The sequence below is a fragment of the Pantherophis guttatus genome, chromosome 5 (assembly GCF_059756535.1).
Source record: "Pantherophis guttatus breed Tessera chromosome 5, ASM5975653v1, whole genome shotgun sequence".
NCBI lineage: Eukaryota > Metazoa > Chordata > Lepidosauria > Squamata > Colubridae > Pantherophis > Pantherophis guttatus.
The window spans coordinates 20,230,295-20,246,056 of NC_142067.1; the positions used below are offsets into that span (position 1 = coordinate 20,230,295).

The following is a 15,762-nucleotide window of genomic DNA, read 5'->3' on the forward strand; positions in this document are numbered from 1 at the left end:
CAGAAGCAAGCAGAGGATGAGTACCTTATCACTTTCATTTCATGGGTTTTCCAAAACCTTGAACCATCATTAAACTGGTGGCTATTGCTTGGGAATGCCCAACAGATTGCCATGTACCTTCTTTAAAAAGGAGAATGATATGCACATCCTGTCTGAACTGACCTTATGATGCACATATGAGAAAAATTTGATGTAATGGCTACATTCATGTTACAATCTTAACTATGAGTAACTTCTCTGCATATAATTTTTAACCAAGATTTACTCAATTTTTGAGTAAATAGTTAATACTCCCAATTTTTTGGGTTCACAGGAAACTGTGCACCATAAATGAAACATTCTGGCTAAGTCTGCACAACAGTCTAGAATAAAATGGGCTTGTTCGTTTTGTGTACAGCGTATTGTTTGAAAATGGTCTATCTATGCCTCTTCTCTCTCTCTCTCTTTTTGAAACTGCAGGAAGAACATTTGTAGACTTGGGAAATTATTCTTCTTTTCTGAAAAAGGAAGGAGAACTCAAAAATTGGTTTATGAGAGCAGGGACAGTAATGCTAATGTGAGGAGCTGCAAATGGTCATAAATATGACCAGTTGCTGAGCACCCGAATTATGGTCTATGTGACTGCTGCGGACACCAGTCAGAACCTCAAAATCGGATCATAAGTACCTTTGGGGGGGGGAGTCCATTGTAACTCTGAATGATTACTAGGCGATCAGTGGTAAGTCAAGGATTGCTACTTGTAAGATTGAGTACATATGATCAGGTACAACTTTTATGCCATCACGAGGATAATGAAGAGTTAAAGCACCAAAGGAAAGTGCTAAATTTACTGTAAGAAATGTGTTCTCTAATCATGAGACTAGGAAGATAAGCATCCGGTTGAGTCTTATAACAAAATGCAGAGGGCGGGGAATTAGTATGTGTTATAAAACCATGGGTAAACAAGAATTATCAGTTGCATGACTTGTGGGTTCAAATCAAGCTGGACTAATAATACTCTGGAATCCCTGGAGATAATTGCTTCCTAATGCTTGTTTATTGAAACGGTGTAACTGAGACAAAAAAAGAGAGTTATCACTGTAATGCATTTTTTATTCTCTACTACTCAGCTTTCTAATGAAATAGAGATTTATTACAAGGGATCAAAACATTCTCATGTTTTGCCTTCATAATTGATCATTTAATAAATCTTCATTTATGCTAAGGGTCTCCCCCCCCCTTCCACTTATTGCATTTGGAGCCCATCCTGCTCTTAGACAACTGTGGGCAGCTTACAATTAAAAACCAATATATAAAATAACACAACTGACTGGATATTTATAGAACATTTCAGCTGTTTTTATGAAATCATTAAACAACTTTAACATAGCCAATTTAAGAAAGAGAATTACTGCATCCCTTTCGTTTTAACCTCTATTAAATACTCTAAGAAAGCAAAAGTTGGACTTTGAAGAAGCATAATTGGAAAAGTATTGATGCTTTTGATCATCGGTGTTCGAGGACAACCTGGAAATATTATGTATAGCCAAGAAACTAACAAATGCAATATCAAAAAAATGAACCCAGATTCCTCAAATGACCTCAAATGATCATATTTTGGGTATGTAATATGAAGATCTAGCTCTCTGGAGAGAAGTATATACAGGTAGTCCTTGACTTATGATGGCCCCAAAATTTCTGTTTTGTTCCATTTTACAACCTTTCTTACTACAGTTGTTAAGTGAATCATTACAGTTGATAATTTAGTAACATGGTTGATAAGCGAATCTCTCTTCCCCATTGATTTTGCTTGACCAAAGGTTGCAAAAGGTGATCCCATGACCCTGGGCCCCAGCAACAGTCATAAGAATGAACCCATTGCCAAACATCTGAATTTTGATCACATGATCATAGGAATGCTACAAAGGTTGTAAATGTGAAAAATGGTCATAAGTCACTAAATGAACTGTTGTAAGTGGAGGGCTACCTGTAATGCTGGTAGGTTTGTAATACAGGGCAGGAGGGTAAAAAAACCCACAGTTATACAATTTGTATTGGGCTCAGTGTAAGCCTTGCTTTCCTCCATTAGTAACTCTTGTTTCACTCTTCTGTACATCCCTGGAGCAGATGGAAAGAAACAATGTAGAGGTGATCCAAATGAAGGGGGGGCTCTTATCTCTGTGTTTGGAGGCCAGAAGGAAAGATTAACCTTAAATTATATTCTGTTCCAGTTCAGAAGGCACTTTGGTTTAGCTGACTTGCTCAAAGGCTAACTTTTGGTAATTGCAATTAGTCCTTGCTTAGCAACCGTTTTGACGTTACGATGGATCCAAAAAAGGTACTTACAACCCAGATTTGAAGTTCTCATGGCTACCCCTCCCCCCGTGATCACATGGTTGTATCTTGGGTGCTTGGCTACTGACCTGCATTTATGGCCATTTGCAGCATCCTACAGTTACATGACGATTTACTTTTTTTTTTGCCAGAAACTAGCATTTAATTCCGGGTTCCAGAAAAAAAACACTCATTGCAACGAGTGTTGCAATGACCACGGCATTTGCTTAATGACTGCAGTGTTTGCTTAACAATTTAAGCAAATTTGCTTAATGATCATAATGATTTGCTTCAATTTTTTGATTCACTACAAAAAAAATATCATAAAATCAGATCAGCCACGTGATGACCTGATTAACGGCAACACAATTTACGACCGTAATTCCTATCTTGATTAGGGTCATAAATCAAGGACTCCCTGTAAAGTTTAATTTGGGCATGATCCTAATCCAGAAATTTGGTTACAATGGACTAGCTCTTTAACCTGGTTTAAATGAATGTGGTTTAAAGGTAAAGGTTCCCTTCGCACATATGTGCTAGTCGTTCCCGTCTCTAGGGGGTGGTGCTCATCTCCGTTTCAAAGCCGAAGAGCCAGCACTGTCCGAAGATGTCTCCATGGTCATGTGGCCGGCATGACTAAATGCCAAAGGTGCACGGAACATTGTTACCTTCCCACCAAAGGTGGTCCCTGTTTTTCTACTTGCATTTTTTACATGCTTTCGAACTGCTAGGTTGGCAGAAGCTAAGACAAGTAACGGGAGCTCACCCCGTTACGCGGCACTAGGGATTCGAACCGCTGAACTGCTGACCTTTCGATCCACAAGCTCAGCGTCTTAGCCACTGAGCCACTGCATCCCTTAGAATGTGATTTAGGCACACTCAAAACTGATTCATCAGGGAGGGAAATTAATAGTACTCTAAAAATGTTCATTGCAAAATGAACTGCGATGTGGAACAATAGTCTACTAATGTACAGTTACATCATCTGTTTCTGCCATTGGTTCAGAGAAGTTATAATCAGCCTGAATATCAGGGAGAGGAACTCCACCTTTATATGTAAGTTTAAATAAAAACAAATAGCCTGAAAACACCCTTCTAATACTTCCGTAGACTAGTTGGTACATAGCAACATATCTGTTTAACTGAAGATTGAATTAATTTCATTACTATGGTTAACAACTAGTCTCATTAAGCCTAGAGGTTCTTTAAAAAGGTGGCATAATTGGAATATTTACATGCTTGTGATTAGAGATAAAGGACAATTTTCTTCTTATGATTATCTGCACATACCACAACACTGCTTAATTTATACCTTACATGTAGTCTAGTTAGGCAACTTATTGTCTCTATTGTAATCTTCCAATCTGGTATCCTCCAGATGAATTTGGCCTACAAATTTATGCAAGGCAGCCTGTAAGTTAGAATTTTAAATGGGCTTTAGGATGTGTATCCTTATTGTACTTGCTTACTAGGGGGGATAAATGGCATTTATTTATTTATTTTATTTATTTTTCATATTTGTATACCGCCCTACTCCCGAAGGACTCAGGGCGGTGAACAGCCATAATAAATACACTGCATTGAGCAGTGGTGAAATGTAAAATTTGTTACTACCAGTTCTGTGGGCATGGCTTGGTGGGGGGGGGTTTAATGTGACTGGGTGGGCGTGACCACCTTTTTTTTAACTTTTAAAAGCATTTTTTTCTACAATCTTAAGAGGTTGCAGAAAAAAATGCTTTTAAAAGCTTCTGACGATCAAGCAGCTCAGCTGGGATCGCCAGAGGCTTTTAAAGGCATTTTTTTTCTACAACCTCTTTGGCTGAAGAGGTTGCAGAAAAAAATGCTTTTAAAAGCCTCTGACGATCAGGCAGCTCAGCTGGGATCGCCAGAGGCTTTTAAAGGCATTTTTTTCCTACAACCTCTTTGGCTGAAGAGGTTGCAGAAAAAATGCTTTTAAAAGTCTCTGACGATCCCAGCTAAGCTGCGTGATCATTAGAGGCTTTTTCTTTCTACTTTTAAAAGGATTTTTTTGGCTGAAGAGGTTGTAGAAAAAAATGCTTTTAAAAATTTAAAAAAAAGCCTCTGATGATCGCGCGACTCAGCTGGGCATGGGAGGGGTGCAGGGATTTTTGCTACCAATTCTCTGAACCACCTGCTGCCATCGCTACTGGATCGGGCGATCCGGTCCGAACGGGGAGCATTTCACCCCTGCCATTGAGGTACTTTTGAGTAAACACATATTAATGTCTTTCCTTGAAGACATTTTGCTTCTCATCCAAGAAGCTTCATTGATTCTGGCAGAATGATGGGGAGGGGGAGGAAGGATGAGTTCTGACACAATAGGGGTGGTGGAAGGATCATTTTTCTTTGCAGTCATCTGGTTCTTAACACTTATGATCCTTCCATCCAGGGGTGAAATCCAGCAGGTTCTGACGGGTTCTGGAAGACCAGTAGCGGAAATTTTGAGCAGTTCGGAGAACCAGCAAATACCATCTCTGGCTGGCCCCAGGATGGGGTGGGAATGGAGATTTTGCAATATCCTTCCCCCAGGAGTGGGGAGGCAATGAGGATTTTGCAATATCCTTCCCCTGCCACGCCCACCAAGCCACACCACGCCCACCAAGCCACGCCCACAGAACCAGTAGTAAATTTTTTGGGATTTCAGCACTGCTTCCATCCGCTCTCACTATCCTGCCAAAACTGATGAAGCTTCTTGAATGAGAAGTGCAACTTGTCTTCAAGGAAAGCCAAATAAAGTTCAGTTGCCTTTTGAAAAAACACTTTTGAGACAACCATAACCTAGATGATTGAGAATCCCCATAGACTCATATCTGTGTTATACAAATGTGACTTCTCACTGGACATGGAAGAGGAGTGGCATAACAGCATTTTGTGTGTGCAATTTATTTTTTTATGCTAATGGGAAGAAATCCAGATACAGTGGTACACAAAAAAGGCCAATTTCTATTTGCCTTGGGATAATGCTCCTAATTAAATTCCAAGCTAAGCCATTAATTTCCTTAAGGATAAGGAGAAAAGTTGAGGTTTGTGAATTAAATGCTTTCAAACACTCCCTTTGTTTCAATGATAGATATTACCCAGTTAAATAAGGGCATATTCAAATGATACGTGTTCAAACATGTTAACTCAATCAGCACCAGTAAATACCTGCCAAATCAAAGCTAGTTTTAATCTGTTATTTTACTGCCATGTTTGGGCTGCCATGCTGCCGAGAATTGGGGGACTTAAAATCCAGCATATCCAGAGGCAGTAGTTTTGAGAATCTATTCTGTGGGCCAAGCTTATTATAACATACGAGGTGGACAAATTATGGTCTTTAGATTGTTAAACAGAGATAGAAAGTAGTAGAAGATATACCAGTTGATCTTTTCCAGTATATTGCAGCTACCCAACTGTTTAAAAAATTAATATTTTACTGCCACCTAGACTAGATTGTGGAAATGAAAAAAGCTTAGAAAAACAGTGAATTTTTATGGGTTAAGAATTTTTAAGTAGCAGCCTATTATTTTTTTTTCAATTTTATAATGTATTTTTATTTTTTGCTCTGGTTCTAGTTAGTAGACCTTGAATTTCTAGCAACCAAAAACAACAAATAGATTTGAGAACCAGGAAGTTCTGTTCAACATTAATATATGTTCAGAATGGATATATATTCATTTCTCATCAAATCTATAAGCAGCATTTTTAAAATTAAAAATATCACTTTTTAATAAAGATAAAACTGTCAAAACTGGCTGATCAGTCTAAATCCCATTTGCCTAAATTTCCATGTAGATATCTTGGAATGCTGAAAGAGAAAGAGGGAATTAATAGCAATATTAATACCTGCAAAGTTAATTTATAAAATCATCCCTGCCCCTCCTCCACAAAAAGCTTGGAACACTTTTCTCCTCCTAAAAAGACTTCATAGGGTCGATGCTAGGAGTAAGACCCTTCAACAAGTACTTTGCAACCTATTAGTGAACTCCCTAGGGTAGATATTGACAAGGAGTATTATCAAAAATGAAGATGTAAAATCAACATTATCCATGATGAGTTCATTAGTATTTATGTTCTCTAGTGGATGTCCAATGTAGGCTCCAAGAACAGTCCTGTGACCTGTGGACTTCAACTCCCAGAATTCCCCAGCCAGCTAAATATATTGGGATGACAATTTCCCAAATTTCAAGCAGCACAGCTGAATTCTCAGAGATGCAGCTTTAATATATTTGGAAGATGGTACACTGGAAAAGGAAGAACAATACTTCCACAGCACTCAGAAGAACTATGTGGACATAACACATTCTATAAGAAAGACTATGAAGAGTATAGTATAAAAACAAATAAAAGTATCTAATGTTTAAGTTGGGATAACTCATGATATTTTGTACATGAGATTTACGATAAGATGGCATGTAACTAAATAAGAATCACTGACCTAAGGCAAAGCAATCCCATTCCAGCTGCTAATCACCCAACTGAACTCTTTGGAGCTCAGGATCACCCTTTCTTATGCAAGCAAGCTACAGAGCAAAGTCCCCTAAAGAAAGAATTAGAGAGCTTGGGAGGAATTTTAAAAATGAAACAAAGTCCAGAAACAAAGCAGTCTATGTTCAGACAACAGCTTCATGTTGTCTTGTTAGGAGCCAATACTAAGTTTGTTTATATATTTATTTATAAGATTTATAGATTGTTTCATTCAGGCTCTACATTGTATAGTATAGAAAATTAATGTTATGCACCCTTCAAATGAAGATGACGCATTTAACATGCAAATGAACCGGTAATAGACAAAATATTCTGAAAATTAAGGCTCAAATCTTTCAATTTGCAAGCATATAGGTAGTCCTTTACTTATGACCACAATTAAGCCCAAATTTTCTGTTGCTAAGTGAGTTTTGCCCAATTTTACAACCTTTCTTTCTGCAGTTGTTAAGTGAATCATTGCGGTTGTTAAGTTAGTGACATGATTGTAAAGCGAATCTGGCTTCCCCATTGACTCTGCTTATCAGAAGGTCGCAAATAGTGATCACATGACTCTGGGACACTGCAACCATCATAAATATGAGTCAGTTGCCAAGCATCTGAATTTTGTTCACATGACCATAGAGATGCTGCAGTGATCGTAAGTGTGGAAAATGGTCATAAGTCACTTTTTTTCACTGCCATTGTAACTTTGAACAGTCACTAAATGAACTGTTGTAAATCGAGGATTACTTGTACTCAATTTGTCTGTATAGTGAATATTACAAATGCTAATAGTCAAAAACAAATGAGCATATTGTAGCGGAAGAAGCTCAAATATGTGTTGGAGTTTTCTTATAGCAGGGGTGTCAGACTCATGATGTCATGGCGGCGTCACATGACGTATCGGGACTTTTTTTCCTCTTCGCTAAACCGGGCATGGGAGTGGCCAGCACGTGACACATCCGGCCAGTGGGCTGGGAGTTTGACAGCCCTGCCTTATAGATTTAGTTTGAAAAGAAATCCACTACATACAATGAAACTAACTCTCAAGGAGTTGGACACAGGAAGCCTGTGATTTTAATCAGATACTTGAACTCATGGTATTCTGAAATAAACTGAAATTGACAAGACTTGTTTTCATATGGCGCTATCACAGCTGAGTCTCCTGATCAAAATGAGTACTACATGAAAAGCCTTACCTATGAGGCTTGCTATGATGCAATTTCAGTAAAACAGTTTTATGATTCCATTCAGTTGACCCAAATTTGACTTTTGATGCTAATATGTAGGATGTTTTGTAATGCTTATATATGCATGCAGCTGGCTCATAATGAGATGAATTGCTGGGAGGCAGTGATGCTTACAATTTCTCCAGTGAAGGGAGCATATCAGAATAAACCTTTCCTTGGGAACAAAGCTTAAGGCGCTGTCACAAAGGAAAATGGAAATACTTCTTTTCAGTGTTTGAAACTAGTCATGTATTATAAACCAGTAGTAAAAGGCCATTTAATACACTATCCTATTTTTTTTTTTTTATCCAGAAGCAAACCCAAATGTACTCAGCTGGGTTTACTTCAGATAAATTTATTGAAGCGCTCTGTTGAAATATCCAAGATGTATCAAAACAACAACAACAACAACCCAACAACTTTGGAGATGAACCAGGATATGGTCAGTGCCTTCCTTTCTCTTTATCCTGTGTGCAGAAGAGAAAGAAAACAGCCCAAACATTTTTAAAAGTCTAAGAAAAAGAGATATAACTTCATACCAGTCAACCAGGAATCTAGAAGAGTTGTGGACTGGAAATAATTTGAATTCAAGTTTTGGAACTACTGTAGAAAAAAAACGAGCATCTCAGAAAACATCCCTCAGAGTACCTGCTCCTGTCCTCTCTTCTCTGCCGCTCTATTTTTTACTCTCAGCAATACTACCAATTTGCCAAGCTGCTGAAATCTGCCCGCATTACCTCAAGACCAACCACTTTCTTTTCTAACTCAACAATTTTGTCGTTCTTGTAAAGAAAATATATGCCGGTTGAAAAATCCGGGAATTAAATAAACGTACGCCCAAGTCAGACTGGAGTGAAGCAACCTACAGCAGTGAAAAAGCACCTGGGGTTCAGGAATTAAAAATAAATAAATAAATGAACTAATGTTCCAATGCTCAGGAAGGACCAAGGTGAGATCCAAGTAGCCGTTTTACCCTGTATCCTAAAAGGAGGATAAAGATTTAGATAGCATCTCTCGCCCATGCCTTCTTCCAAATGTGTTGCCCTCCAGATGGGTAGGATTAAGCTTTCCACATTTCGGAAAAAGCAACAGGTTTGCAAAGAATTTAGTTTGGTGCAGAACTGCAAAAGCGACCCGCCAAGAGAGGATCTCCTACCTCAGCCTTTCTTTTTCGGCTTTTTTGAGTTGGGAGTCCCGCTCCAACACCTTGAGGATCTGCCGGGCTTCCTCGCCATTTAAGAAACTCAGATCTATGCCGCGGGATGACCGACTCATTCTGGATTTTGGCGCTCTGGAGATCAGCCTGGGCTGTTCACCTTTGACTCTCGCGTTGCGTCACCGGCATCGCCCGGCCTGGAAAGCGCAGCTTCGGATCCGACAAGTGAATAAAGAGGCGACCAGAGTTGGCTCGCGAACCGGGATAAGGCGAACTAAAACCGGTAGTCAACGCGCCCAGCCCCTACCTGCCCGAGAGACACCTGTGCGATTGACAGCTCGCTTGACTTATCCCAGCGATTGGCGCTTGAATCCGAAAGTCGGGACGCGCCAATCGCTGACTCGGAAAGGGGCGGGATCTCCCTCTCCCTCGAGGTGTCTCTGGGTCGCCGCGTTTCTCCTTCTCAAATATTTGCTTTTTAAAGGCTTCGGGACAGAAATGTTTGTTTTGGCTCCGGCCGACGCATTGGTAAAGCTGTGAGAGATAATATACTGGAAAGATAGGCCAAAGGAGTGAAGAATGTAACTTCAGATCAGCGGCACAAGTTTTAGAGGTGCTGTTATTTTTAACATTCAAAGAGACTTGGGGGGAAAAAAAGTCAAATAGCTATAGTAGAAATTGAGCCATAATACCCTGAATTTGTATTTGGCATATAATATGTGAACTCGATCACTGGCTTGTAAAAGGTTGTGTCATGGCTTACCATAATCATCCCCACCTGGATGCATCAACTCTCAGAACTCTTTGAGTACAGGTAGTTCTTGACTTAACAACAGTTCATTTAGTGACCGTCTGACGTTAGAACGGCACTGAAAAAAGTGACTTAAGACCATTTTTCATGCTTTTTAAAAAAGTTTTTTATTTTTTAAACAAACAAACATTTAATACATCAGTCATTCCTTCCATGTGACATCTCGGTTTTGTCTCCAATAGTTCTTTTTTTTGTTGTTTCTTCTGTCTTCATTTTCGTCCAATCCATTTCAACAATTCATCACTAACAGAATATTCTAATTATAGCATTTTTATACATAACTATTAATTTACTTATTTGTATCTCTTTTCTAACCAATAGTAGAATTGATTCCATATCTTAAAGTATTCTGAATCTTCTATTTGTTTAATCATAATTTCTGCACAATATAAAATTTTTTTAATTACTTCTCCTTCCAAAGGTATTTTCTCTGCTTTCCAATGTTGTGCATAAACAATGCTTGCAACTGTTATTACATGTATAATCAAGTAGATATTTTCTTTACTAATTTTTTCTGGGAGGAGACCCAATAGGAACAGCTCTGGTTTTAAATCAATATGTTGTTTTGATTTATAGATGGCATATGCTCCCTGAGAAACTGGCAAAAATGTTTAAAGATAAATCAGCTAAATGTTGGAAATGTCACGTTACCAGGTTCTTATTATCATATGTGGTGGACATGTTCAGAAGCTAAAAATTATTGGAATCAAATTTAAGATATGTCTGGAAGAAATGATACAACAACATATGGATTTAAAAACATTTTTCACAATTATGACCATTTCAGCATCCCCCTCTGGTCATGTGATCAAAATTCAGACCCTTGACAACCGACTCATATTTATGACGGTTACAGTATCCTGGGATCACGTGATCATCTTTTGCAATCTTCTGACAAGCAAAGTCAATGTGGAAGTGAGATTCATTTAACAATTGTTATTAACAATTGTTAACATCTGCAGTGATTCCCTTAATGACCGGCAAGAAAAGTTGTAAAAAGGAGTAAAACTCACTTAACAAATGTCTCACTTAGCAACATAAATTTTGGACTCAATTGTGATTGTAAGTCGGGGACAACCTGCAATAAACATGAGGGGTGGGTGGGATTCTGGTAGTTGAGAACTACACATACGACACACAGATTAGGGAGAGCTACTTTAACCTGTGTGAATCCAGCCAGTCCTGATTTGTTAAAAAAATTAAGCAAACTATCATCTGGTTTTAGCTACCCCTGAAGAAGATGGATAAGGAGAAATGTGGGGACCAGTTCATGTAGTGATTGGTGAGGCAGATGTACACATGCAATGGTGCATCTAGAGTTGAATCTCGAAAGCAAAGTCTGGCCAAAAATGCATCTAAAGATTAACAAGTAATGAAGGCAAAGGTCAAAAGTTGGATAGCAATAGTTAGAGGGTAAGGTCTAGAAAGTTACAGCTGTTCATTTTCATATTGTTACTTTAAAAATATCTTAGACTTGCATATAAAATGGTTCTAAAGCAGTATTTTTCAAACTTGGCTACTTTAACATGTGTGGACTTCAACTCTCAGAATTCCTCAGCTAGCATGCAAGTTAACATTTATTTTGCCCAGTGGTGAAAGTGGTTAACATTTATTTTGCTTCAGTGGTGAAGTGGAAGAATTTACTACTGGTTCTGTGGGTATGGCGTGGTGGGCGTGGTGTGGCTTGGTAGGAGTGGCTTGGTGGGCATGGCAGGGGAAGGATACTGCAGAATCTCCATTCCCACTCCATGGAAAGGATACTGCAAAATCTCCATTCCCACCCCACTCCAGGGGAAGGATACTGCAAAATCCCCATTTCCTCCCCACTCCTGGGGGAAGGATATTGCAAAATTTCCATTCCCACCCCACTCTGGGGCCACCTAGAGGTGGTATTTGCCAGTTCTCCAAATTACTTAAAATTTCCGCTACCAGTTCTCTGAACTACTCAAAATTTCCGCTACTGGTTCTCCAAACTACTCAAAATTTCCACTACTGATCCTCCAGAACCTGTCAGAACCTGCTGGATTTCGCCCCTGATTTTGCCCCAGAAAAAGATGCAGGTTTTTTTTTGGGGGGGGGCTGTTTCTTCCAAGCAATGGCTGATTAGGGGGGAAAAAAAACTCATATTCATGTTTTAAACCATTATTCTATATCGGGACCTCTTTTTTAAAAAGTATTTTTAAAAAAAACTTTAATGATCAATATAGTTAGATACATTTTCCCAGACATAGAAAGTACTGCAGACTTTTACAGAACACAAGGTAACTCATAGACTCTTCAATTTTTTATGTCTAAATTTATCTATGGGTTGGTTTCTGTCAAAGGTCTGTAATACTTTTTAAAATCACATAAAACTACCCTCAACATCTGGATGAAAAATTTGAGGGGATAGTTAGCACCACATATAGTTTAATGTTACTAAAGCAGGTGCTAAGATATATATAATATTAATGAATGAGCCATCTAGTTTTATTCTTAGACTTTCCTGTTTGATATAGTGCTATAAATGGAGAGTTTTATATTCTATAGCGAAAATTGCAAAAATGGCAATGTTGCAAAAAGAAAAAAAGCTAGTTGAAATACTAAAAAAAAAAAAAGCAGAATACGGAAAAATTGTGATAACCTGATAGCAATTAGCCCAGAGGTGCTGAAGAACTGTAGAATCCAGTCTGTTCCTGTTTGAATTAATTGCTCTGGGAGATAACTGTGATAATTACAAGATAATGTGCAAGACAAGTTTAATTAAATCAATTAATTAAATTACAGGAAAAGTTACACTATGGAACAAATGCAAATATGTAGTACTCCTTGGTTCTACAGTAAAAATAGAAATGATAAGAAAGTCCTTGATGGAATGACCAAATCCCTCCCTAACAATCACTGCCCTGTTTTAGCTGTGTAAAGTTTTTTTTTAAGTGTCACTAAATTGAAAGTTGATAATTCAAATAAAGTTTAACAATAAATTTCATATGCCTCCCAACTTCCAGAGGCTCTGGGCAGTTTCAATCCCTTGTTTTAGTATTTGTATAATTTAACCACAATAACACATCACTTATTCACAGATGCCTCTATAGATCCAAGCTTACAAATATGTTATTATATGGCATTCGGTGTGTTTTTCTTGTTTGCGGTGTTAGAGAAAACTGTGCATATGTATAGGGTTATTTGCAGCCATTCATGAGAATAAGTCTCTAAGGTCTGAAGTAAAATTATGTGAAATTTTAATAGTAAGTGTATTGACTTCTTTGATCCATGTGATCCTTGTGTTGTGTGAGAGAGCTCCCATTCTAAAATTAATATGAAGAACAATGTAGGAAAATAGAATCCACACTGAAAGGCTAAGATGAGGACAGTTGTGAAAGTTGTTGACTACTACTTACAGCAACCAAAAATCTTTAAGCATTTTTTGATCCATAAAATGCTGTTCACCTCACTGTAACTCTTATTATATCAAGATATTGTATACCCATATGCCAATCTTAAATGGCATATGGGTATATCTTGATATATTTCTGTAGTGAGCAGTTGCTCATGGCCCAGTTGTATAATTTACACGTGCCTTCGAGGTGCTGTAGTACTTAACAGATGGACTCAGGACTGCAATTGTGGAGATTAATTATGCTTTTCATCAACACTCTGGCTTTCTCACCATAATCCAACTTGTTTTCAACCTTCTAAACTAGTCTGTTGACTGGGAAGTTGTTTTTCCATTCCCTCTTTTAAGTAAGCTTCAACATGTAAATAAAATAAACTGCCAGCCCCGCCAGCTGCTTTATATGAACTGAGAAGGAAGCGCTACAGTACTTTGGTCTTTACCTCAGGCCAATTTTCTGTTTCACCAGTATCATAGCGTATACTATTGTAAGACACTCCAATGATTAATATTCTAACTAAGAAATTGCTGAGTTGTTGGCTAGATATAGCCAGCACTCAAAAAAAGTATCAGCTTTCTCATTATTGAAACTTAAATGTATTTTCCTCAAGAGATCCATGGTTTTTTTTTTTTTTTTTTTTTGGAAGTTCTACAACCTCAGAATGACATTGGCAATTGTCAAACTAAGCACACTAGAAGCAGTTCCACTGTTTCAATGTAAAATTGCCTTGACTAGATCGAGCAAGAGGGAAGCAGTTTTTAAAGAAAATGATGTATTGTTGGAAGGGAGGATTAGAACAATTTTCTTTTTCATTTCTGTTTTAAAAATGGAACCTAACTGGGCCAGTTAGAGCAAGGGCTGTTTTGAGAACAAACCTGGGATGGGTGTGGAAAGAACCATGCATATTATTTTGTGTTCTGTCAGTGGAAAATAAGATATACATAGACATATAACAAATAAAGTACAATGTTTTCTGAATCTTTTGCTTGTGGGGTAGATCAAGGTGTTTAATCTTTGTTTGATCTTTGCAATGCCATGATCATTTAATATTACATTATATTTATAGAGCTGGATTACTGTTCCTCTCACTTTAGCTTTATTTAAATCACTGTACATAAAAATGAATACAAAACTAATCTATACAATACCGTAGAACAAAATTAGAATAAATTGTAAATTGAAGCTGGCAAGCAATGTCCCGCCTAAACAATCCTCACCTTACAGAAAGTCGGTGATAGGACATTAGGTGCAGCTATGGGGCCGCAATGGAGAAGATCTCCATTTGGGTCTATGTCTTTCTCATCTCAAGAAGCTTGGACTATAAACATTTCTCTCAGGGATGATGGCACAGGATGGTCAGAATCCATTTGGTGGAGATGTTTCTTAAAGTAATCCAAAACTGTGTCATATAAATCCACACCTTCAATTGGTCTCAAACGTTTTGATACCCAGGGCAACAATGGCAGTAACAGCACTATGCCTCAATAATGGACTTCTCTTGCTAGCAATCTAATCATTATATTTTGGATCAATTGTAGCTTCTGAATGGTTTATAATCAAGCAAAAAAGGATTCATACAGATTTTCTTCAGTGTATGTGTTTTTAATGGTAAAAATGTGTGGTTTGCAGAATCTCGAGAAACTCTCCAGATCTCCTTTATTTTTGAGTTTATTAATGCAGTCTTTTTGAAGCGTTTGAATGTCTGTTTGCATAACAGACTAAGTCTGTTTATTAGATTAGCTAGTTTCTTTCTAAAGATATAGCTCTTTTTTCCTGATTTTCAACACCATCACCTGCATCTGAAGACTGGGCACAAATTGTCAAACACAGCTGGATTGAGAAAGAGCCTCTTCAAAAGAGATTATAGCACTGCCTCCTTCAGGGTTGGTGGCACCTCACCCTGTCTCAGACAGGCATTAATCTCTGCCCAAATCCAGTCCAACATGTCCTTCCCATTGCCTGAAGGAGTCAGGCTAAGCAAGAATCCATCCCATGACAATGCTCCTGCTACATAGTTCCCATCCATTTCCTCAAATTCCACACAAAGAATCTCAAATAATATTGCAAGACACCACCTTGTTAAAGGTGGCAACTGGCATTCGGGACTAAATGAAGTATCAGCAACTTTATCTGTACCGCCTACTACCACCAATAGCATCCCACTGGCCGGTACGCTCTCATAGAGAGGGGCTCCTCCGGGTGCTGTCGGCCAAACAATGTCAACTGGCGGCCCCCAGGGGGAGAGCCTTCTCTGTGGGGGCACCTACTATCTGGAACAAGCTCCCCCCGGAGATACGGGGGATCCCGGATCTGCGCACCTTCCGCCGCGCTCTTAAGACCTTTTTATTCCACCAGGCGGGCCTGGCCTAACTTTCTCCCTCTTTTAAAATAATTTTTTAATATTTTTTAATA

The 15,762-nt window shown here is 38.4% G+C and overlaps 1 protein-coding gene across 1 annotated transcript in view; it reads right to left on the reverse strand.

The window, feature by feature from the left end:
* Positions 1-12,567, reverse strand: part of EXPH5 (exophilin 5) — a 64,167-nt gene extending 51,600 nt beyond the window's left edge. Inside the window, exon 1 of the mRNA XM_060686223.2 lies at positions 9,166-12,567. Within this exon, the coding sequence (XP_060542206.2) occupies positions 9,166-9,284 (119 nt within the window). The 5' untranslated portion in view covers positions 9,285-12,567. The remainder of the gene's footprint in view (positions 1-9,165) is intronic.
* Positions 12,568-15,762: the final 3,195 nt, after the last annotated feature.